General features: G+C 34.5%; 1 protein-coding gene across 7 annotated transcripts in view; it reads left to right on the forward strand.

The window, feature by feature from the left end:
• The window catches only part of LOC118184793 (cell adhesion molecule Dscam1-like), a 1,226,874-nt gene that overhangs the window by 751,582 nt on the left and 449,576 nt on the right, over positions 1–25,716 (forward strand). For all 7 annotated transcript variants that reach the window (XM_085823248.1, XM_085823249.1, XM_085823251.1 and 4 more), the window contains 2 exons: positions 12,595–12,726; positions 20,206–20,373. In XM_085823248.1, the coding sequence (XP_085679374.1) occupies positions 12,595–12,726; positions 20,206–20,373 (300 nt within the window). The remainder of the gene's footprint in view (positions 1–12,594; positions 12,727–20,205; positions 20,374–25,716) is intronic.

A 25,716-nucleotide genomic window follows, 5' to 3' on the forward strand; every position in this document is an offset into this window, starting at 1 on the left:
GAACAGTACATTTATTTCTGTTTGTAAGTGTTATTGCTATTTGGGTAAAAGGAACTCGTAAGTATAAAATCCGTACTAAATATAGAGAATGAACTGAATTATATAACAATTATTTCTGAAATTAATTAGAAAATTGACAAGAAAATGAAGGTTAACAGTTGGAAGAATTTGAAAATAATTCAGTTAATTAAAATATACATGTACTGTAGACCTATCCGGATTAACAAAAATCACATTTTATGTTGATTTTCAGAAAAAGTAATAAACTATTTTCTGTGGGAAAAATAAGTGCTATTTGAAATAAGAGTAATTTACGTTTTGTTTAAAACTGTAAAATACTTTTGTAGTTATAAAATGAAAACACAAAACACATTCTTTGCGGCAAAATTAAGCAATAAATTTAAATTTTGCTTCCTTAAACAAAAACTGGCTACAGTGAAAACAGTGAAATTAATTTTCATTTGAGCATATCAGAAAGCAGAATTCTTAGTCATGTCTTTTTATTTTCTTTAGTAAACAAAACGAATAAATAATTTTCTATTTGAACAAATCGAATAACCGACTTCTGTAACTAAGTAACAGACGGCAAACACGTGCCACTACGGACTCCTAAGCTCTCCTACTGAAGTAAGCCGAATCTTTCTTAAATACTTCTTCTACCTCATTTACATTCGATGCGCTTCCAAAAAATCATTCTGGTAGGGAGTTGTAAAGGAAAAACAAGAATTGAAAACATTAAAATACACCTTACACGCTGTTTAGAAACGAAATATTTTTAATTAAATATATTAGCTCATATACAGGACCATTTTCAATTTCTTCCAAATGTAAATGTTACTTTAACCCTTTGCGGCATAGTGTGTCCAGTCTGGACACACCTAAAAATTTCCTTCTATACGCAGAAAAACTGAATGAGAAAGGATTTACAGGTTACTATAGGTTACTCTGAACCTTCTTTATTTATATTAGATGGTAGCTCAACACAAACGAGTCCATATATTTTAGCCATGTTTAGTTTCTTAAGAAACTCATTTTTCTAAGAAATCTTCCATATTTTTTTAGGGTATAAAAGGAATTGTTTGAAAAGAAAGTTCTATATTATTTTTTGGCTGTATGCTAATCTCCTTATTCTATATTAGTTTTAAATTTTTACCTTGAAATCTTGCCTAAAATCAAACTGCGAACCCTAGGTGTGCCCAGACTGGGCTCACTGATCATCTAGGACAACTGAGAGTCTGTATTCTTTGTTTTTCCGCATCTCATAGGTCAGTTCATTGACAATAATGCTTGTTTCAGCACTCTAGCACTGTTTTCGAAGCTCTATTCAATCAGTGTGCCCACTTAGGGCACACCCACAGAATTAAATGATACGTGCTATCTTCACAATATTTTACTTGTGTACTCCTCTAGGCCTAATTAGACTGCCTAACTTTTTTTTTTTTTTAATCAAAACTTTAACTTTAAAAGGTGGCGTGCCGGAAAGCGTTAAAAGAAAAAAAAAAAAAAAAAAAAGACACTATAAATGAAATGCCGAAAACGAAAACTTTTCACTAGTAGCTGAAAGCAAAGGATCAAGAACCCAATTTGATGCGTGTTTTAGTCCAAAGAGGTACATCCACTTCATAAAAACCGATTTAACTAAGCGATTTAGCGATTTATGCTAAGCTGGAGGCAAAACGGAAGGACTGCATTTTTCAAGATTTAAAAAAGTGCAGGACGATAAACTTTATTCATTGCAAAATATTATATACAGACGCAGCAGACAAACATAGATCCCAGACTCAGGTCCAACTTGCAGACCCATGCCGAGTTTGGATATCTATGGTCCAGGGAATCTAGATCTCGCGGGCGCAAACCCCGCAGTCCCCGCCCTGTCTTATACAAAACACTGGGCAGAACAAATCGTAGATATGAATTGAGCTTAGTCAGTTTGCCTTTTTCACTGTCACATTTAAGGAATTAACACAAGAATGAGAGGCGATACTTCAGAAAACATTTTGTTAATTGAACATGCTCATAGAAATAGAACATGCTCATAGACCTTCCGCCAGCTGTAATGCAGACTTCAAACTTGCGGGACAGGGACTGACGCACATTTGCGAAGACACCAAGCATTTCCTGAATATCGCCGGCAACAACGGCGATCCTGGCGGCTAGATCCATACTGGCACGAATATAACTAGTATTTAAATGTTTAAACGGTATTCATAACATAATTATGTATCTATTATGTTTTTATTGCAATCAAGTATTCAAATATATAACTAGTATATAAATGTATAACGGTATTCATAACAAAATTATGTTTCTATTATAACAACGCATGTATGTACTCAAATAACGCAAGCCCCAAATTATGAATGTAAACAGGTCTAATGAATGTCTTATCGTAATCAAGCTGTCAAGTACTTAACCAATGTATTCATGTAACTTTATAGTAAGAATTGTAAGAACTGTAGGCTCCCTTCAGCCCACCTGGACACGAGTGTCCCCATAGCTGAAAAGAAGGGGCCCCGTATCTCCACAAACGAGGGCAGCCAGTAACCCAGCCACCCCCCAAACAACAAACAAAAACACTAAATCAAAAATAAGTAAGCACATCTAACACAAAATTACAGACCAACAAACATGTAACTTTATCCAATTTATTAATGTATTTTATTGATGGATCATATTTCATGCATTTAAGAATTATTATTATTGTTATATTGTCCTGGGACTCCGGAGCTGCCGGTTTAAGATAGTGGAGAGCATGGGACATAACCTGCTTACCTTTGTTCAGGTTCTGTTTATCAGGTTCCCCGTCTCCGTCACCTGTCACATATCTATAATCTCGTTTATTCAGCACACACTGGAAATTAAATGGGATTTGATCATTCTCAACAGCCATGTGACGAAATTTTAACCAGTAAATTTAACTTAAATCTCCCAGATCCGTGTTACGACCATACATTCTATAACGAATATTGCTCGTATAGCTTCCCTCTATCACGCCCCTAAAGGTTTGCTCTCTTGTTCAGATACACCCTGTAAAGCATAAACTTTCATCTTTTGACCATAAATATTTTTACTACATTTAAATTTCCAAAAAAACTAAATTTTAACAAGGGAATTTTTAAAATATAATTTATTAAAAATATCGCAGTCCGATATTGCAGTCTTCAGTTTATGTCCTAAAATTATTTTAAACTGATCTCTCATGATTAGCTTGTATTAGGATTTAATCTCCAGAACATAAAATCCTACATGAAAAATGAACTATTAAAAATGCTAAAGCCAAATAATACATTGGTATTATTGGCTTTAGCATTTTCAATAGTTCATTTAATACAACTTGCTGGGAATTATTTAATCAATCGTAAATTAACGCCACGTGAAAACCCATACGTACTTTTTTATGATGAAAAGACAATTATTCAAGCTATAGTTGTGCATTTATTTCACTGAATTGCTTTCTCGCAAGGCTTGCAGCATAAATTTCTTCTTAGTTTCCTATACTTTGTATTTTGCCAGCACGTGAAATCCGCTTACTGAGAGAAATAATTTAATAAATGCTTTTCGAATGAAGAAGCATTTCAAATCTTTAAGTATATGTAGTGATACTATTTTTGAATATGAAAGTTGGAAAATTAAAATTTAATAAATGTTATGCATATTCAGATATAACGACTGTATAGTTTAAATGCAGAGAATGTGACAAAAAGATCTTATATTATTGCGTGCGTACGGGTTCGTAAGAGATTAAATGCAGACAGGTCAGATGATAGGTTAATGAAATTTATTTTATCAAAAGAAACACTTCATAGTTCTGGTAGTTCATGTACTCGTACATGTATTCACAGAGTACAATCAGTAGTTACGCTTCAAACTACTAAGAATGTTAAACACAATGCAATGCAAAAGCGCATCTAAAGAGCGAATATATCTCAGTACTGCGAACTCATGCTAAATAAACAGCTAACAAAAGCAACTACTGAGAACCGATCCTGTCTCCGGTTTTATATAGTTTTCATCCGGCCGGCGAGATATTTCTAGAAATTTCTGCTTCTGGAAATGACTGGAAGGCATATGATGGCCAAATACAGTTACTGTTGCGAATGGAATTATTTAACTCACCAAACGGCACGAGTAAAAGACCGACGTCACGTGATGAACTGTTGAGTGTAATAGTTTTAGATCATAGCAGCGAACTGTAATTGACTTGTAACTAGATGTAGTCAGAAGAAATTGCGAATGTTTAATGTAGGCTTTCTGTGTTATTAAACTGCGTTTTGTTATGTGTCACACTATCTCTTTATTTTAGGAGTTACCGAAGTAACGTTGTGTAGACGTTCTTTATTGTGTTACTTCTAAGATTTGTTATCTTGCCTTTATTGCAAGATGCGCAATAGTTACAGTTATACATGAAATCAATTGTATTGATTCAATTACAATATTTTTTACGGGGATACAAGGACCGGACCAAAACGTCGCAAAGTTTGGCGACGTTCGGCGATTTCTCGCAAGTTTGGCAACAAAATTAATCTCCAAAATCGTGGCGATATCACGCCAAACTAGCAAGACTTACTCTTACTCAGCGTTAAATAGACTTAGCACTTACTCAGTGTTAAATAGACTTCCCTTGTATTCTTAACTTTCCGGCAAGCTCCGCTGCTTTAGCTTTTTCGCATCGGTAGAACCCAAAATCTGTTCCACTCAAACATCTGAAACGCTCGTATATATGCATATTTGTTGGAATGGATTTCCTTTCCGCATTCTGCGTAGAATACTACAGCATTAACAATAAGCTACTTAAGTAAAGCGACAACTTCTTTCTTAGGATCTTCATACGATTTTACCACTGTATGCCGTTTTGCCTTAGAACAGGATTGTAACCTCGGGCATCCATAGCTAAATATTGATGCTAAACAAAAGGGAAGGAAGGTGCATTCCAATAGCAGAACTACTTCTAGTCGCTTCAAAAGAATGATTGACATGTCGTTTAACAACACCCAAAAGCAATTAGCCATGCACTAACGTGATGAGGGAAAGCACTAGGTAGGAAATGATTCAGGCGTTATTGATCTATCGATGTTTGAATGGTCAGGCATTTTGGGCGACCTCGATGTGAAAGAGTTAGAGTTTCATGTTACATAATACAAAAGGAATACAACAATTTCACATATAATTTCACTAATATTATCTATCTATACACATTATGTTTAACATGTAAGAGTCAAACCGTTTGTTAGAACATTTTGGGTCCTATCTGAATCAGGGCTATTAACGGTAAAGAATACATTGAAATTTACATCCACATCTCTTATCTAAATATTCAATTTCGAAGCAGAATATCGATCTGAATGATAAGCTACCTTATTTAGTTATAGATGTTACGACGAAATTAGAAAAGAGTTATAGAAGTTTTTGCTCTTTAACAGTAATTTATCGCGCTATGATAATTCTGCATTATTGATTAGACGTTAAAAGTAATGACAATTTTAATGACATATTTAAAAGCAGACTGCGGTTTATTAAAGAGGGAATTCGTGTTTTCCATTGAAGATCTAAAGATCTTCAGGCGAATCTTATAAACTGCAAACTTTAATGCTTATCTGAAAATAATTTATTAGATTTTTCCCGGCTCCGAGAATCCCATCTCCTTCTGCCCCTTTCTATTTTAAATAATCATCAGTAAAGAACTTTATCAGATTTCGAGTATTCGTGTTGCTACAGGACATTAAATTCATTGTAGATTGTTTAAAATATCATCATTTGAAAGAGAAAAGTAAATACCATTAGTCTGAGGTTTTAAAAGAATAAACTGGAAATCTTAACTAGCTCACCAGAATTCTTTCAAATTTTAGAATTACATTCTCACGTAATTACGCACTTTGACGGAAAGTTTTCTTATCTTCTTGCTCCTTTTATGCAAAATATCATTGGCAAGACTTCCTTAGGATGTTTAATGATCGAAGCAACGACGGGAGTTCTGGTTTTGTGGAATGGATTCAACTGCTTCGAGATTTCAGAATCTTCCAATATTGGGATTTTAATGAGCGCTCTAATGACGAGCGTAATATTGTTATTTCTTATGTATTTCTTCAATACAGCTTGGGAAGATAATTAAGCAAAAATTATATTTAATTCAATCTAATTAATTTCCGCACTGTTTTGAATTCCTTAAGGATTTGCAATTAAATGCCTCTAGGAAATTAAACCTTTTATGCAGAATATCATATCAGATATGATAATGCATTGTCTGCCCTGATCGTTAATGGCTCATTAAAATAGAAATGTTTCAAATTTCGCACGCTGATGAAACATAAAATTTAATGTTCTTACTCCACCCACTCGTTAGTTGTCATTTAGTACATTCTATTTTAAACCAAAAATATATTTTATTTCCTCATGTAAGTACAGAATAATTATAAATAATTGGTTATTATCCTACAGAATATTCTCCGCATTCCCCATGAGTTGACCGCACATTCTGATATTTGTAACTTCTTGATAATTTAATGTTCTTTCTAAGCCAAACAAAATTAGGCTTTTTTTTTTTTTTTTTTTTTATACTTTACATGATTTTCTAGTTGTTGTTGCGTAGAGTCATTAGATTTTTTGAAACATGAGAAGTGAAAAATGCACAGTGCCCTTGCGGAACTCCTGCCTGGACCTCCGGAATGTGCGAATATGCTACTTTTACACCATGAAAGCATGCTGGATAGAGGGAGAAAATACCTTATTTTCTCTCCTCTTTTTAAAGGGCGACTGGCGGTTAGGGAACCCAGCCGCCAGATATAGGTGGTGACGAATAATTGGACACCACCTTTTAGCTCCCTCGCCACTGTAGATTCATTAGGATTCCTTTAGGCAGGGGGCGGGAAGACTGCGCAATGCTCTCTCTGGGCTCGTAGCTGGACCTCTCGAACAAGCGTCGAGTGTGCTATAGTTGCACCACGAAGGCATGCTGCATGGAGTTAGAAAATATCTTATAGTTGTTTATTTGGAAACTATAGGGATTGTGTTGGATGGTATCAAAAAAGAGTCCTCTACGGTGTAACAATAATTTACTGCACTGGTTATGTTTGAAACGAACATAATATATAATTTTTAGAATTATACAGAGCAGGGGTCTGATAGAACTTAATAGGTTCATCACCTGGCCTTTGCTGAAGTCTTTCTCTGGCTATTCACCAGAGGGCATCTTCGTTGCTAGAGTGAGTCTTCTATAGTTTATATTAAAGGACAGGTTGCAGAATTATAAAAAATAAATGCAGCATAGTGTTAATTTTGTAATAAGCCATTAATAAATGCAAATGAATGTGTACCGCTTGTAGATTTGTAGTAAATGAACTCACTATAATATTCGAAAACTACTTTTGGCTATGGAAATAAATGGAAAATCAATATTCATTCAGCTTCTCAAAAATAAACTTTTTTGTCTTCTGATGTAACATATTTAAAAATTGTAGTAAAACATGAGACACTTTTAAATTTTTCATTAAAATCATAGATTTAGCCCAAGCTTAAGTACAAAGATTGGTGACATATTTGATATTGTTACTTTGTATATCAGTTATACATTTTGGTTCACATCAATAAAAATATTCGATTTAATATATTAATAACAAAAAACAACGTGTTTTTAAACAATAAACAACGCGTTTTTGTTTAAAATCTATCTAAGTAAAAAATTTTGCTTCAGACATGTAAAATAGAAGATAAATAAGGAAGGGAAAAAATTCATTGCTTAATTTTCTAGAGAAAAAGTATTTTATATTTTTTCGTATAGAAATAAAGATATACTTTCAGCTGAGCAGTCACTTTTGAAAATTAACTGCAATAAAGTGAAATGTAAAATTTCCGCGCTTCAGTTAGAATAAGTGGATCTTAATAGACGAGAACGAAAAATCTACTTATCTGAATACTTAAAGGAGCTGAAGCTCTTGTTAGTTCTGATGTTTGGATTCCTAATGTGCTTGCATGCCTATATATTGTTCGACAGAAACGTTCATCAATCAGATGTTACTTCTTTTCATTTATCATTTCCTTGTGAGTGTAGAGAGTGGAGTGTTATATACGTATTTTACTTCCTTGTATTAAAGAGAGATTTCATTTACATTTATGAAACATTTATATAAGTTGTTCATAATTTATTCACTGGATAAAGATATGTTTTAAGAAATACAGAGTAAGAGATAGGGGAAAATAGACTGAATTTTATTTATCTCTTCTAAGAATACCTTTCAACACAAGCATTATTAAGAAGCTCGAAGAATATTAAGTCTGTTCTCGATTTCCTTGCATATGTTATTAACTATTTGTGGAACAGTTGCTGTTTCTGTGGTGATTCGATTATTTAATTCCTCAATGCTGCGAATCTCTGCAACATACTTAGTTCTTCAATGATCCCCAGGTAAAGAAGTCGGGTGGTGTGACATTTGGAAGTTGAGGGTGGCCATGAAATTGGCCCACCCCTACTAGATCAATGATCTGCGAATGTTTCGTAAAGGAAATCAGGCGCACATATATCCCATTGAGAGAGGCATGATTTTCTGAAGAAATTGATCATCACTGCTGATACGGTCAAGAATGTCTCTCAGAAAATTCATGTCCAATAAGTGTTTCAAATTCCAATAAATGTTTTCTTGCTTCTTTTCCCATCTTCTAAATCTGCTACCACTTACCCCTGACATTTTCGGATATAAGTTCCTATACAATTCTTAATCTTTATGGTGTGCCACCTTCCCTAGAAGTTTGTCGTAACATTTACGGTGCACCCTTTAGTGGAATATGGAAAATTCTACAAATCAAAGGATATGGCCTAATGTGCCATTTCCGTCTAACATCTAACTAAACTTTTCTACTTCAGGTGAGGGCGCTGATTTCGCCGTATGTATGACATCATATTTCTCTACAGCAGACTTTTGCCTAATCGCTGCTCAAGATTAAAAAAAAGACTTTTTAAGGTTATAAGTACAACTGCAATTCCTACGCATCACTTTTTTGCCTGCTGCTGCCTACAAAAGTCACGTCTTTTTGCTAAATTTCTTTACCTTCTCTCTAAAATCTTATCAAGTTATCGCAAACAAATATATTAAAATAATTTTTAATGTTTATTACTATTATGGAATATTTAATAAAAATTATTCATAAAAATGCTAGAATTATCCTGAAATTATTAATTTATACTGTTAGCTAATTGTGCTCTTTGGCTCTTTAAAAGAATTCGCTTTTTTTTGCTGTGCCTTAGCGACCAGGCAGAAAGCATACTTTAATAAGACAATTCATAAAATAATCTCTATAGCTGATACTTTGTTCCAGTTTAAGTTCATTATAACCATTTCCGTATCATTGCTTGAAGTCTGTTGAATTGACCACGCTCTGTTATAGTGTAGTATGTAGTTAACATATTTAGCTGGTAGTGGAAGATGCTTGTGAGGACGCCCTAATAAAAATCCTAACTATCTTATTCCAGACATGCACTTCATTACTCTTCTCTGCAATATGAGTCAGAAAAGTCCTTGTAAAATAGCAATTTTTAATTAAAAGAACAGTTTATTTAATAGTTATTTGATACAATAAAATTCTTCTTAATCCAAAGAAATATATTTTTTTTTCAATTAGATAAATACTTATTTTAATTAAACGCTAAGGTGATTACAAATTTAATAAATAACGAATAATTAAAACTATTTTGCGTTATTTCGTAAATGCACTTGTAAAATTAACTCATTGCATTAAATTTTTTCGTTTAACAGAAATAATTTTTATCTAAAAACAGAGATTCATTACTAAACATGTTCGTGCTAAGAGATGTCGTGTTAATCTTAATTATTATGGATACCATAGCATAAACATTATTAGCGGCTGAAAATCAATAAAGAATTAATTCATTCAAATAGAACTGTACTTAGTGAAGCTTATGTGATATGGTTTGGATGTGTGTTGCTTGAGTGCGAATCACAAATCCAGTGAAGAAATGGCCTGAATTACAGTACTAATTTTCCCTTTGTGTTGGCGTGGTGTAACATTTACAGACGTTGAAGTGGAACTGAACAAGATATCGTTGCAAAATGCCCAAGTGCGGTAAGAGAGCTTCCCCGCTTAGGGCTGCTAGAAAGTTTCAAGGAAAGGCAGGTTTCCCAGATTTGGAGTGAAATAGCTCATTTGGGAACAAAATTGGCAATGTGCCATAGACGGAGGGAGAACATTCTAGAACGCATTCTTAGCGGCTTTTTCGTGAATATTATAGAAGGTAGGTTAAAGCTACATACACATTTCCTGTTTTGGGAGAAAGTGTATTGTAGTGTCTTGAGTTCAGAGATTAGATTGAGAGCGATCGGTCGAGTTAAGAGCTCCACTTCAGTGCTTTGCCGTAAAGCTGTCTTCGCCGTTATAGCCTAAAGGCTGTGGTGAGAGTTTCAGCGTGTTTATCGTAGTTTTTCGACGATTGTAAACGTGTCTTTGGAACTGTCCTGTGTAATACTGGCGAATAAACTGTGTTTCGATTCTTCATCAAGTGTTATCAATTACTCCAAATCCATGAGCCCGTAGAACGCAACAATATTTTAAAAAGCGCCGATACAATGTAAATATAGATAGAATGCATATAGTAATATTCAGAGAATTAACTCGGACAATTTTTCTAAAGTGATGTGCTACGGAAAGCGTACATTACATTATTTGGGCGAGACAAAGCTTTGGAAGGTTATCTCCTTAATGAGAAAAGTACTGGTTTCCATTTCCAAATGCAATTGGTTGGCATTTACATTACACATAAGCAAAATATTTAGCGCAGCCAGTCCATTTAGTCATCAGGATTAGAATCTTCGATAAAAGACCAGTGTTTTAGATTCAATTAGTCAGTTACTAGTAAGCCTGTACAGAAAATAAGCATAAACAAACAAAACAGATTTTCTTATTCATTAAAAATGATCGGCGCATCTTCACTGTCTTTCTAATTCTTTCATGGACAGAAGTATTGAAATTGGGCATTATATTTAAAGATACCACGTCAAAACTACTGTGACTTTTGATGTGTTGACAATCTAAATATATCTTTAAGAAATCTAAATTATAATTTAGACAGAGAAATAATTAAGGCAGAGAAATCTAAATTATAATTTAGGCAGAGAAATATATTATTTTTGTTATATAATCTTTTCTTATTCTGAAACTTAGTTTACTTTTCTAAGCAAGTTATAAGGTATTTTCTTCCTCCTTTCCTCATGGTATAACTGGAAGCACAATCGACAAGTATTCGGAATGTCCGGAATTCGAATCCTGGTTAAGGCATTGCGGATTTCTTCAGTTTATTGACTTCGAAAATTTCAAAACAGATGTCTACTGCGGCTCCCGAACTAAAATGTCGTGGTGGATAATTCGTCACCACCAAGATTTGGAGACCGGATCCCGTCATTCCCAGTCGCCCTTTAAAAGAGGGAGTATATAAAGTATTTTCTCCCTCCTTTCTGCATGCTTTCGTAATGTAATGGAAGCACATTCGACGCGTGTTCGAGAGTTCCAGAGTTCCAATCCCGGCGAGAGCATTGCTCATTTTTCCCATCTCCAACATCAAAAACTTAATGAATCTACAAAATGATATATTGTTTGTTATTTCTAGAAATTTTATGATGAGCGGATTATTTTCCAAAGTTTGTATTTTGTAACTATTGTTTCAAAACTCCATCTGTGCACTAAATAATATCAAAATGAACTGATGTTCTATTAGTTGAATATTACTTTATGAAATTTAAGTTATGACGCCTTTATTTTTTATGGGATATTATAACATTTAATTGGCGCAAGAAATTTTAATGGATCTTAATACTATTAACCCTTACCGGCACGCTACCTTTAAAAGTCGGAGTTTTGATTAAAAAAAAAAAAAAAAAAAAAAAAAAAAGGTAGGCAGTCTAATTATGCCTAGAGGAGTACACAAGTAAAATTTTGTGAAGATAGGACTTATCGTTTTAATTCTGTGGGTGTGCCCAAATTGGGTACACTGATCGAATAGAGCTTCGAAAAGAGTGCTGAAACGAACATTGTTGTCACTGAACTGACCGATGAGATGCGGAGAAACAAAGAATACAGACTCTCAGTTGTCCTAGATGATCGGGGAGATCGGTCTGGGCACACCTAGGGTTCGCCGTTTGATTTTAAGCAAGATTTTAAGGTAAAAATTTAAAACTAATATAGAATAAGGAGATTATCATACAGCCAAAAAATAACATAGCAATTTCTTTTCAAACAATTCCTTTTATACCCAAAAAAAATCGAAGATTTCTTCGAAAAATGAGAATTTTTAAAAACTAAACATGTCTAAAGTATATGGACTGGTTTGTGTTGAGCTGCCACCTATTATAAACAAAGAAGGTTCAGAGTAACCTATGGTGACCTATAAATCCTTTTTCATTCAATTTTTCTGTGCGTACAGAAGGAAAATTTTAGGTGTGTCCAGATCGGATACACTGTGCGCAAAGGGTTAAAGATGGCAAGTATAAGAAATTCCCAATAATAGCTATCCATAATTCTTAAATATAAATAAAACTGACATTGTGACTAAAAATGATGCTAATGAAGATGGCTGATTTATTTAATTTTTTCTAGAGAGACCCGACAGCCCACGTAACATAGAAATCAAAGAACTGACCAGCAGAACTGTGATTCTAACTTGGATCCAGCCCTACAGCGGCAATCTTCCTCTCACACGATATATTGTGCAGCTCAAAAGACAAGATGGTAAGTGCAGTTATTATATGAAAATGTACTTTTTGGTCTTAATATGGTAATTTATATTACGAAATGTAATATTGCAAAACAAGGAACGAGATGTTAGCTTCTCTATTAACGTTGCAAAGAATTAATTTAATAAACGCGATTAATGATTTTATTTGAATATTTTGATGGTGAATTTGGAATATTTGAGTCAAAGGCATCATCCGCATTCGCAGATCTATTATATTATAGATTATTGAAACTTTTTTTAGTTATTATTATTCTTATAATATTCTGCATGAAGTAAAACACAAATGATTCGGCGATTTTTCCACAGGATTTGATTTATGAATTAGTTTTAAAAATGCACATTAAGATTTCACGGTAATTCATGTCCACATCCTACATTTTCACTATTCTTTCGCGCAGAAACAGAAATTTTCCATTACTCTTTCTCTCAGTAATAGGAATTTTCCATTATTCTTTCCCTCAGTAACAAAAATTTTCCATTATTCTTTCGCTCAGCAACAGAAATTTTTTATTATTCCTTCGCTCAGTCACAGAAGTTTTCCATTATTCTTTCGTTCAGTAATACAAATTGTCCATTATTCTTTCCCTCAGTAACAGAAATTTTCCATTATTATTTCGCTCAGTAACACAAATTTTCCATATTTTTTCCCTCACGTAACACAAATTTTCCATTCTTTCCTTCAGTAACAGAAAATTCCCATTATTATTTCCCTCAGTAACAGACATTTTCCATTATTCTTTCCCTCAGTAACAGAAATTTTCAAATATTCTTTCCCTCAGTAACAGAAATTTTCCATTATTCTTTAGCTCAGTAACAGTTTCCCATTAGTTTTTCTCTCAGCAACGGAAATTTTCCATTATTCTTTGATTCGTGATTAGTTTTAGTAATGCATTTCTTACTTTTGTTAGTAGACATAATAAAAGGTAGACATAATAAAAGGTTTCTTAATTGCAGTACAACAATTATTTAACTATTTGAGAATTTTAAGTTAAATTTACTGGTTAAAATGTCACATGTTTGTTGAGAATCATCGAATATCAAATTCCAGTGAGTTCTGTGCTGAATAACCCAGATTACAGATGATAGTATTACAGCTTTTATTAAAGTCATACTATAAACAAGAGAGCGAAATCATTTAGCGTAATCAAGCTAGTCTTCAGAGTAATTGTTCTTGTATTTATTTCTTGATCTGTGATGAAGTCTCACCACTCACTTTGTTAATTAAACGCTTATTAAATTACTCAGCAAAAGAGTTATGAGGTTATTATTTGAAACTAACCACTTATTGATAAAATGGTATTTTTGGGATAGTTTATTTGGTTATGAATTTTTAAAACTGTGCACGGTATTGGTATTAGGAATAACCAAAAGGAAAATAAACGTTATAATTATCGTTGCATTTTTGCAATCAATACAAAAAGGAACAATAATAATTTGCTACAGGATAAGGTTGAGTAATACATATAATATTATCTAACAAGATAATTAATATTGAAGTCAAATTGTTTGTAGTGAGAAAGTAGGACTTGCAACTTACGTATTGAAAAATCAATTTCCTCGAACGCTGGTGTCATACCATATACAGAGTGTGCAAAACGTAGTTGCAAAACTTAACATATTTATCTATCACACCATGATAAATAAGATTTACATAGGAATTTGTGCCCGAAAATGCGAACTGCGACCGCTAGAGGGCAATGTTCGCAGGCTTATGGAAGAGTGGTAAGTGTGTTTATTTCAGGCGAGGAAGTTGCAGGAGAAAGATGATTCGGTTTGCTAACTCAGTTCTTTATGGACATTTTGTGCGAAGACGCCGAACCATCTGGTTTCAGTATGATAGTTTAGGCTTCCCTGCCCCGTGAACTCAATCACACTACAGGTCTACTCCCCCTTTGGGCACGTCGTGGAGGTTCAACCTCCACTATTACCCTCCAAGGGAGCAGCGCACCACCTGGATAAGACACCAGGCAGCACCGGTCGTCTAATGCTCCTACCAGTCGCTTGGGCGAGCCCAAGCGGAGCCAAGCGGGACATTACCCAGCGAAACCGGGGGAGAGCCCCCGGGCTACTAGTACCACGCCGCGCTAGGACGTGCCAGACTCCGAGGCCGGCCAATAAGTGACCATTCCCAGAGCCTTCAGAACCACCAAGTTCATAAATTTTATACCCCCGTGGCCGAGACTGCCTAGGTACAGATCCTAGCCAGTAGCTTCGCAGAGTTCTCTACGTCGACCCCCCGGGGGGGTTTCAGTATGATGGAGTGTCCTGCTCATTTTGACAGCACTGTGCGGGAATACCTCGATAGGGCATAACCTGATTGGCAAAGGTGAACCAGTCGCATGGCCATCGTGACCACACCCCTAGATTTCTAACTTAAGAGTTATGTGAAGTCGATGGTGTACGAGACTACAGGAACATTGCACCTGGATCTCGTTGCCAGGATTGTGGAAGCAGCGGCCACGTGTCCGAAACACACCTATCCGTTTCGGACGGGCGCGTGAATCCATGCGTCGGCGTTGTGAAGCATGTAGCGAATTTTGAGCATCTTCTGTGATTTAATCATGTGCCTTAATAAAAGTCGTATTAACACCTCTTTCGGCATCATTTCTTTCTTCCCCTCTAATACGCTTGCGAACATTGCCCTCTAGCGATCGCCTTCCGCATTTTTGGACACAAGTTGCTATGTAAATCTGGTATGTCCTGCTATGACAGGCCAGCATGTTAAGTTTAGCAACGACTTTTTATTATCATGTGTAAATTGAAGCAAGTTTTCTTTCAAAGCAGTTGTTCACCATTTTCCCCAAACTGTATTTGGCTCTAATGCTTACGTATATTTTTTAATGAAATTATTTTTTTATAATGTAGCATAACCTGCAAAATGGCCCAAACGATTCTAAATTCAGCACAGTTAGGTGCTTAGCTAACCATCTAAGGAAAATGATGATTCACGTTAATCATATTTCAAAATAACATTCAATTTCTTATGTTGTTTTCTTTTTCTGCGAATACAATGTCAATATATTATTTTGCAGACGCATTATTCCCCTACAACCCGCAGCGTTTTTCTAAGAACTTTACCCCATTCAGTAAATGTCACTTACAGCAGGTATTTTTCTCATTCGGTTATGAAACTATCAGAAAATGGAAGCAATGGCGAATTCATTTTAATCTTGCAATTCACTTTTATGCAATGCATTTACTTTTACGCTTGAAGGCAAATTAAGGGATTTTATCGAACTGAAACAGAATGAATAAAAACACTCTTTATTCATTTTGTTCCACATCTCCTCGGCTGATTACTTTTTTTATCCTCAAATTTATAAAAGTTTCATTAGTTTTGTCAATTTTAATCCTCTATTCAGAGTTAGATATTTTGAAATAAAGTTATTTTTGAAGGTACTGCTCTTTGATGGGTTGGTGAATTTTAATATCTTTCTCTGTCTGTCTCTCCCTAAAATGCGCATACAAAGAAAACTATTTCGTTGTTTATTCTGATATATGAAAGCATTATCCAGAATTTCCTGTTAAGAAATTTTTGTTGTCTTATGATTCCAAATGTACCAAAAGCTTATTCACTGAGAAATGCAATTCCTTCATTCGTTTAATCTTATTCTAACAAACACTACGCTTCAATTCTGAGCTTTTTAAGCACGTCTGGGACATAATTTCATTTCGCAACTTAATCCTTAACATAATGCGTAATTACGTTATTTGGGTTTAAGTAAAATAATGAGTTAATAATTTTGAAAAAGTGTTCATTAAGCTTAATATTGGAATTTCCTCAAGTGATTTTTAAAATAATTATTGAAAAGGGTTGTTATTCAATATATCCTACGGTTAGTTCAAATGAAAATAACTCAAAAATGAATGACAATTATATTTACATTTCTGAGGAATTGAGTTTGGCCGAAAAGATTTTTAAGCTGTAGAAAAATTAGAATAAACTACAGCGAATCTTATTACGATATCTAATTAAACGGTAATATTTTAATTTTGAATGGATTCGGGTTAGTCTCAATTATTGTATTTAAAACTTTAGACATTAAATAATATCCTGGGTAAATCAACGGAGAAATTTTAAGCCTAGTGTATAATTTGTTTTGAGACTATAGACTTAGAGACCTGCAATTAGATACAACTTACACCTTTTGACTGCTAATAATTAATCCAAAGGGCTAATAATTAGTCAATCCTAATAATTAGTTCAAAGGGCATTAGCCCAGAAGGATTATCAATTTCGTTTTGGTTTTTTTTTTTTTTTTCTTTAATTCATTTTTTAAACTGTTCCACCAAATATAACAGCCCTGTATTATATTTAAAGAAATTAAATATTGAAGAGTCTGCATAAATGTATGTATTTTTCTCGCACTGTGATAAAAGAACGGTACTTAGAGCTATAAAATTTTGAATAACGTAATCCTCCACCGAATATGGGCATCTGGAAGCTCTAATTTGGAACTGGGAATTTGTTTTATTAGCTATTTCATATTTTGTCAGATATTAAAGAGTTTTTTATTAACAATTCAACGATTTCAAAGCAATAGATGGCAAAACTGCTCGGAAAATAAAACATTTTTATCTCCAGCGCGCAAGACTCTGTACCAGGAATTCTAATGATAGGCTCATTTTAAAATTATTTCGCGATATTGCTGTTGAAATGAATTTATGGTTTAAATGTGAATAACATAATATTTAATAAATAAAAGTAACACACAAAACGTTAAAAACGACCCTTTGGGCGTAATATAAAATCTGAATGCTTTCAGATTTTTTGCTTTAGCATCGATTTTTTTAACGTGAATTTAAGTACTTATCCTTCACCTATATAAATTTCCAATGCATTCTGTGAGGATTCTTGGTTACAAGCGATGTAACGTATGCAAGTAGCAAGCTATACATTCTGTGAGGATTTTATGAATTTATGCATATGAATGCATTTTCATGTAAACTTTATTGTATTATTGGTACTTATCAGTTCTTTCTATATTATGGTTACAGCTAACACAGTGTTCAATCACGTTTATTCAGTTTCAATATAAATTGCCGAGATATCCATTTACTCAATGGTAAATGCGTGTGCTTCTGTGTTTTTTACTTTTACGGCATAGCTTTCTCTTAAAATTTGTCTCGCGCTGCATTGCAATAGGACACATAAGAGTTTTTATTCTAAATCTACTAAAATTAGCTATCTAAATACAAAATTCGTAACAATATATATGTGTTGTACCAGCTTTTGACCGGAATAAATAGATTGGTGAAGAATCATAGATGTAGTCGAATGCTCTAAGTATCAGACGATAAATTTAAAAAACAGGATCAATTTATTATTATTCAGGAGAAATAGCAATTACAAAAAAATCAGATCTCCGGAGTAAATAAAAAAAAACTACTAATAACTTTTTGTATGAAGTTTACTGCATCGTTACATTAAAGAAAAAAAACCTCGATATTCCTTTGCGAGTCCTTTTATAGCCTCTGGAAAGGCGGAGCTTCCAAGAAATGACTTCAGCCTCGTCAGCAGCCATTCCAGTTCGCCTTAAATATTTCCAGAACATTCTATAACGGTACGTGTAGAAAAGGCGGGAAAAAACAAATTGACTACGGTACTGTGGATTTAATTCCACGTCAAGAATACACTTTCTAACTGTATGTTATTTTCATTTTTAATGGCGACGATGTCTTATTTGAAGGAACGTGGAATTAAATCCACAGTACTGTAGTCAAGTTGTTTTTTCCCGCCTTTTCTACACGTACCGTTATAGAATGTTCTGGAAATATTTAAGGCGAACTGGAATGGCTGTATATATATATATATATATATATATAAGGAATTACTATAGAAAATGTGCAAAACATTTCTTAAAGACATTTTTTTTAAATTATTCCTTTCCTACTTAATATCATTTTTGACCGCGATGATTTTCAATAAAGAGTAATGCTCTGAGAATAAAAATATAATTTTGAAACTTTTTAATAGAAGTATGCTCTTAAAGTAAGTTAAAAAATTATCTAAGAATGCTATCAGGTTTTTGAGACATGCCAGAAAAAAATGAATTTGAGAGTACATCAGATTATTAGACATGACCAGAAAGTAAACTAAATGTTGGGAACCAGATTCCATTCTGGTTGCTTAAGACAGCTTTTGGTTATTTTCGATAGCCCTTGATGAAGAACTAAACTATTTAAAAGCAATAGCTATTGACAGGGGCTTTTCACCCAACATTATTAATCAAACAGTTAAAAAAGTTTCATCTTAACACACCAAAAGGCACACTCTTGTTTTAGGAGATTATAAAATTTATGTTTCTTCTTTCCATCACTTAGCTATAAAGTTGCACGTATTTTGCAGAAATTTAACTTTCGGGTCGTTTATTCTCCCATCAATAAAATTCCAACTTCCATACTCAAGGACTCCATTCCGGATATGAATTCCTGGGGTATTTACAGGATTCCTTGCCGGTGTGGTTTCATTTAGATTGGCCAAACTAAGAGAACCTTAAAATTTCGCTTTAAGGAAAATGAGGCATATGTTAGAAAAAAGGAAACACAGAAGTTTTCTGTTGCCCAACATTGTTGGTCCGAAAATCACACTTTCAATTTTTCTGCTGCAAAAATTATTCAAAAAATATATTTTATTGGGGAACTGGATTTTCTAGAGGCCCTTCACATTCAAAAAAATCTTTTTGTTCTAATTAACGATCCTAATTCCAATCCATCTTTGCCTTCGACCTTTAAAGAAATTATGTTTCAGTTCTGGTTTCATCAACAGATGGCGCCAGTGGCCTATCTCCTGTCCAAACTTTCTTATCTAATCATTCTCGTTCATTTGAGTTTTTGAAGCTGAGGATGATGGTTCGATAAAACCATCGAAACTAGCCCTGTGAAAATTTTAAAATATAACACTGACTTTTGTTGTTTGATTTCTAAATTAAACAGAATCTGTTTTTTCTATCCTTGAAAACGGAATATTAATTTTCGGCCTCTACAGTTTTAAGTTCAGTTTAAAAATAAATCTAAATCCTTCTGTCCCATCTCATTCCATACTTATATCATTCACAGTACATGGGTTCGAAACAGAGAATGGCGTTTTTGCGCAGAGTCAAAAACATGTTAGATTGCAGGCAAGATATTACTTTATACGAAAGCATGTGATATGTAACACTATAAACAAATTTCACTGATTATGACAGCGACGGAAGTTTTTATCAAAAATTTTACATAAATACAAAATATGGGTACTGTATGTAATGTGAATACATTTAAATACAGATATCATACTTGTACACTGATTTAACTGTACGTCGTAAATAAAAATCCTGTATAATTCAGATAGGATGAAGTGTTGTACTTCCCACAAAACTTCCGCACTGATGTTTTTATTGTTTCTTGAATTTCTTCTGTTATTATAAGCTGAAAAAATAATGATGCATTTCGTAAGTATGAGCAGCATTTAAAGCATTTTTTAATTCCAGAACAATGGTTGGAACAAACGAAGAGTTTAACTGTTCCAGTAACGGAAAGCAGTACGTTGATTGGTGACTTGATGCCTGTAACAACTTACAATATTCGAATTTTGGCAGAAAATTCCCTTGGACAAAGCAAACCAAGTGAACCAATTACTGTCACGACTAAAGAAGAAGGTAAATAATTTTTGCTTTCTCATATATAATATTGAATTGGTTGGGTAAAATAATAGTTTCTTACCTTTAATATTATAAATATGACTGTTCAATCAATTTATGATATAATAAAAGTATGCGCGAGTATAAATATATATATGTAAATTATAAAAAAATACGACGGCTTTGCTCTACGCGAACAAGCAACCTTCAATTAACTTTCCGCAATTTCAGGATCTTTCCCTAGACCAGTATTTTCGAGAGCATTCGAGCCTATTACGTAACAGCTTCTATAAATAATGCAGTCGCGCCATTTTGCATCAGATTTCTTCTCTCCTCCTGCGCTACAACACTTCGCTGCTGCTTAATCCATCTTTCCTTTGTTAGAATAGTTATGACGCAAAAAGTCTACATTTAATCGTACTTAATTTAAATCACTGTTGAATATGTAATTTGGAGAATTTCATCTAAAGTAAAAATAATCTGCGGTGAAAATTGAAATAAAGATATGGAATAGTAAAAAGTGAAATCCTTCTGTGTCATCATTTTTGCTATATTCCACTCAGCCAAACAATGCCCGAACTCTGATGGCAAGCTTCGTCATTCATGTGCTCGACTGCCAAAATGTCACATATATATATACAGAGGGTTATAAAATAAGTGACCCTATTCAGACCCCTGTAGAACCCGTTCTGCTTATCGGATTTTTATGAAATTTGGTATATACGTTATATGGACTGTAGGGAAAAAATTTCTGCAATTAAAAAATATTTCAAATTTTGACCACCAGATGCCAATTTCAAAAATTACTTATGCAAATTATTCAAACCAATAAAGAGACTTGCAGTCAAAGCCAGAAAATCATTCTGCGTGCCTTTGTCATCGTTAATCATGCCCTTACAGAAGAAAGATCAAGCTTTACTCGTAAAGCTGTTTTATCAGGATGGCAGCAAGAGTTTAGCTGCAATACGTGAATATCGCCTTTTAATGGGATTGCGGAAAGGGCCCATGTCAAAGAATGGTTTGGAAGGATGATTATGAAATTTGAAGAGACTGGAGATTTGGGTGTGCTGCCAGGAAGAGGGCGGAATCTGTTTGCGAATGAAACTGTCGAAGAAAATCGCTATTGCTGTGGTTGAAAGAGCCTGTAATTCCCGCTTGAACAAGTGCTCGTTCGGTGTCACGTGAGTTGGCGATGCCTTGGTCGATAAGTACGAAACATTCTGCGAACTATTTAAAAATGGCATCCCTATAAAATCCACTTGGTGCAAATACTGCAACCTCATGACCAGCAAACACGTTCTGAATTTGCTTGCTGAGTTTTGGCGAGAATGGATATTGATGATGTGTGGCCTTGGAAAATTCTATGGTCAGATGCGGCGGACTTTTCATTAGCGGGAACTGTGAATAATCAAAATTGCCACATATGGGGTGATTCACCTTCTAATGTCCTGCACCAACAACCGCTGCATTTTGATTATGTGACTGCATGATGTGGATTTACTCATGATTTTATCCTCGGACCCTTTTGCTTTGAAACTGTCACTCATCGTGGTCCTAAAACGTGCTCTGTCACGAGAGCAAGGTACAGTGAGCTCCTTCGACAGCAAGTCATTCCTGCTTTACAGGAACTACAATGTTTGCAGACCACTGTCTTCATGCAAGATGGAGCAACTCCCCACATTGGCTTCCAACTCAAAGAATTGCTTTGCTCTAACTTTGCGAAGAACCGTGTAATATCCAGAACTTTTCCGGATGCCTGGGCTCTTCGTTCACCTGACTTAAATCCTGCCATTTCTGGTTGTGGGGATTCCTAAAAGACCGTGTTTATATGGAGGAGGAATTAGGATTTTACTAGAGTTGAAAGCCAGGATTTCACGCCATCTTGATGAAATCCCTCGAAGAGTTACTTGGCGCTATCATTGAGCATGCTATAACGCGCTTTCAATACGTAATTGATGTCAATGGAGCACATATTGAACATATTCTGTAACAATAAATTTTAATGATTCTGACAGATATTTTGTCCTCCTTTAGGCGCCACAATTACACCTGGTTATCAAAATTTGAACTATTTTTATTGCTAAAATAGTTACCCCATGCTCCATATAACATGCATACCAAATTCCATCAAAATTTATTAAGTAGAACAGGTTCAGGAGGGGTCTGAATAGGGTCACTATTACAACCACTCTTTATATAATTAAAGTAGAAAATAATATGTTCAAAACAAACCGGAAGTTAAATTACGCATTGAAAGCTGCAATAATTACACGGGAATAATTTGAAATTAAATTTAAATTAAAAGCAACGTCAAACACAATTTGCAAATACTGTAACAAAGTGGGAACCAAAAGGAAATGGTGCAAAAGAGTGGACACCACGCAAAAGTAATATAACTGATATATCTTTAAATCACGACACAAAAGTGGTATAAATATTACCACACGAAAATTAGTGGTGATATAAAATATTTGCTTTATATAAAATATTATAATATGTATATAAAATATCTGTGTGGTGATAATATATCATATATAATACCTAAAATAAATAAATAAGACTTAAAATTCATCCCATTTTCAATTCAGAATAAGCATATGCAAAAAACAAATAAAAGCCCCTCCCCAAAAAAAACCGGAAGAAAATTTCAGGTATCATATTTCAACGAAAATGGATATTTTCGTTAAAATAAGATACGCGAAATTTTTAGCGATTACAATATTTCCTTTACTTCGTACAAGGAAGTAAAAATGCACATTTTGCATTCTACAATTAACGTTTTTATGCTACATTTTATATAATATATGTAATAAAGATTGTGTAGAAAATGCATTTCTGTATTCGCCGAATAATTTCAAAGCAACTTCCCTTTCTGAAAATTTACATGCAGCTTCCGTTGTTTGAAACTACATTTTCTCTTGTTGATGGTTCGAGGGTTAAGCAATGGGTGACGGTTAAGCACCCAGTATAAAATATACCAAACTTTCTCTATCAACTTCTTTTATTTACATTCTGTTTGTTAAAATTTTATGCTACTTTATATGTGAAAGCCACGAAGTTAATCCAACACCTTCTACTTGAAAAGTTCGGCATATTTCTCTATCTATTAAACAAGAGGCTTCATGTAAAACCGAAAATACTGTCGTAAAGTCAACTATCTGGAAAATGTCATGCTTTCATTTTACGACCACGACACATTTTCTGACACCACTTACATTTCTTGAGCCATTTTCATTTTTCCGAACGTTTTAGAACCCCACTCATAAAACCGGAACCTTTTCCCCTTACCCCATAACCTTCTGGATCATCAATTCTCGCCCACCCTATTACGCTCTCCCCTCTCACAAGCCACCCACGAGACTTCATTACTGAAACTTCGGTTCGAATATCAGACATTCTCAGAGTTTATCGCGTAAAGGAAAAGGCTATTTCGCGTACCTTATGACGAAAGGACGCTCTTCTTCACCGAATACAGGAAAAAGTCAGTTTCGACTCGAATTTTATAGGGCTTCTATTTCTAGGGCTTTAATAGGAGACCCGAGGCAGGTTTTCCAGCTTGAACAAGCCGAGCTTAATGGCTTTTTAGGTCTTTCTTTGCTAGTCTTTTACGTAGCGCCTCGGGTCGTATCATGTACTAGAAATGGTTCTATTTCATGAATACTCGGGAGGAGTTAATGTACTCACATTTGGGATTTAAGAGTGTCTCACTAAAACACTCGAGATTCCACCGCAGTTTTTACATTTAGGTAAAAGCTTTGAGGTAATTGAATAATTTTAGTTATATCTGGATGCTCGTTTTTCTTAATATTAGAACACTGTTCAAACTAGATTACATATTAAATGAAAGTACGTAATATATTATTCGAACGGCTTTTAAATGCAGTTTCAATTTTAATATTGATTATGTGTTAACAAAATTTGCAAATATGCATATGGTACTCAAAAAAAAATGCTATATGGACTACCTAAAGAACATACGATTCTTCATCCTCTCTTAAAGGATCCTTACAAACAAAATTCCTTAATTACTATTTAGCAATTTTTCTTAACATTGTAAGATATATTTTAACTTTATAACAGATATTTTCATTTCAAACCTCTTTCTTACCAATCCATTTCCCTACTCCATTCCCTACCAATAATGAGTTTTTAGAATCGTGCTGAATAGAGATGAGTTAGAAGAAACATTTCAGGAACGTTCAACTAACTTCAATAGAGAGGCCGCCCAGACATTACAGCGGTTAGGGGAGGTAAACCGCGGAGTTGGTTTTCGACCCAGGTATAGATATATCCATGCAGAATTGGTTACCAATTCGGCGGGAGTCAACCATGTGGTTAGGGGAGCCTGACTGCGATACCGAAATGCCCAGCTTAGATTTACGGAGAAGGCATGAATGTTAAATTGTCTGTCCCTTCATAGGAGGCAACGGTGGTCATCTTCATAGGAGGTAACGGTGGCCGTCTTCATAAGAGGTAACGGTGCCTCCACAATGAAATGGCCACTACTTCTGACTTTAGGAATGGCCAGTGTCGCTATAGGCAAGTGTCTGCCATTGCGAAAAAAAGAAACTTCGAGAGTGAGTGCTAGGAATCCTGAATAACGCGTGTTTACCTTCGGGCTAAGTCACTCTTGAAGCTTTACGCTCGGCCGTATATTGCATGCCTTTTTGATATTCTCCGGCTAGATTAATTTAAGGGCCAACTATGTTAGATAATTGTACTTAGCTTCGGCTAAGTCTCGTTTTAGTTAATTATACTTTAGTTTATTATCTCTTAGTCTTAATTAAACCTCAAGTAGAGGCTTCCTGTAAGCCCGAGAACGGGCCGACAGTTATTCTTATTTTGAGTGAAAAAAGGGTATTCTAACCCTTCTCGAGTCTATACGTCTTTAGTTGTTTGAACTCAGAGATAAGTCGCCAGATAGTTCACTAGTTTTCGTGACGTTCTTCTTAGACAAAAAGTATGAGAACCCTACAACATCATTAAAAATGTACTTCTCAATATTCATTCATACCTATTAAGTTTCTGGAATTAGTAAAATAACGTACTTGTTGTTGTGGCTTATGTCATTTGCCCGTCAGTAAAGTCAGACCAAGTCTACGAAATTTATCGGGATAAAAAAGCAAGAAGGGCGTAGGCCTTCGGTACTTGTATTTGCTGTGCTCCGTGTCAATTACAAAGAAAAATCACAAATCATCCGGAGTTTCTTACGTTTCATCTACTTCCAACCTCTCGAAAGATCTTTTTGTTTGACAGAATGTTAAATGCCACCAAACCTCAAAGACACCATACACGTGCAAACATTCATGCCTTCTACAGGATTCACACTCGGGCCCAAAGCTATAGCCAATTTTTGCGCTT

The sequence above is a fragment of the Stegodyphus dumicola genome, chromosome 9, assembly GCF_044657685.1.
Source record: "Stegodyphus dumicola isolate Sdum_Otavi_A_Nest chromosome 9, ASM4465768v1".
Classification (NCBI taxonomy): Eukaryota; Metazoa; Arthropoda; class Arachnida; order Araneae; family Eresidae; genus Stegodyphus; species Stegodyphus dumicola.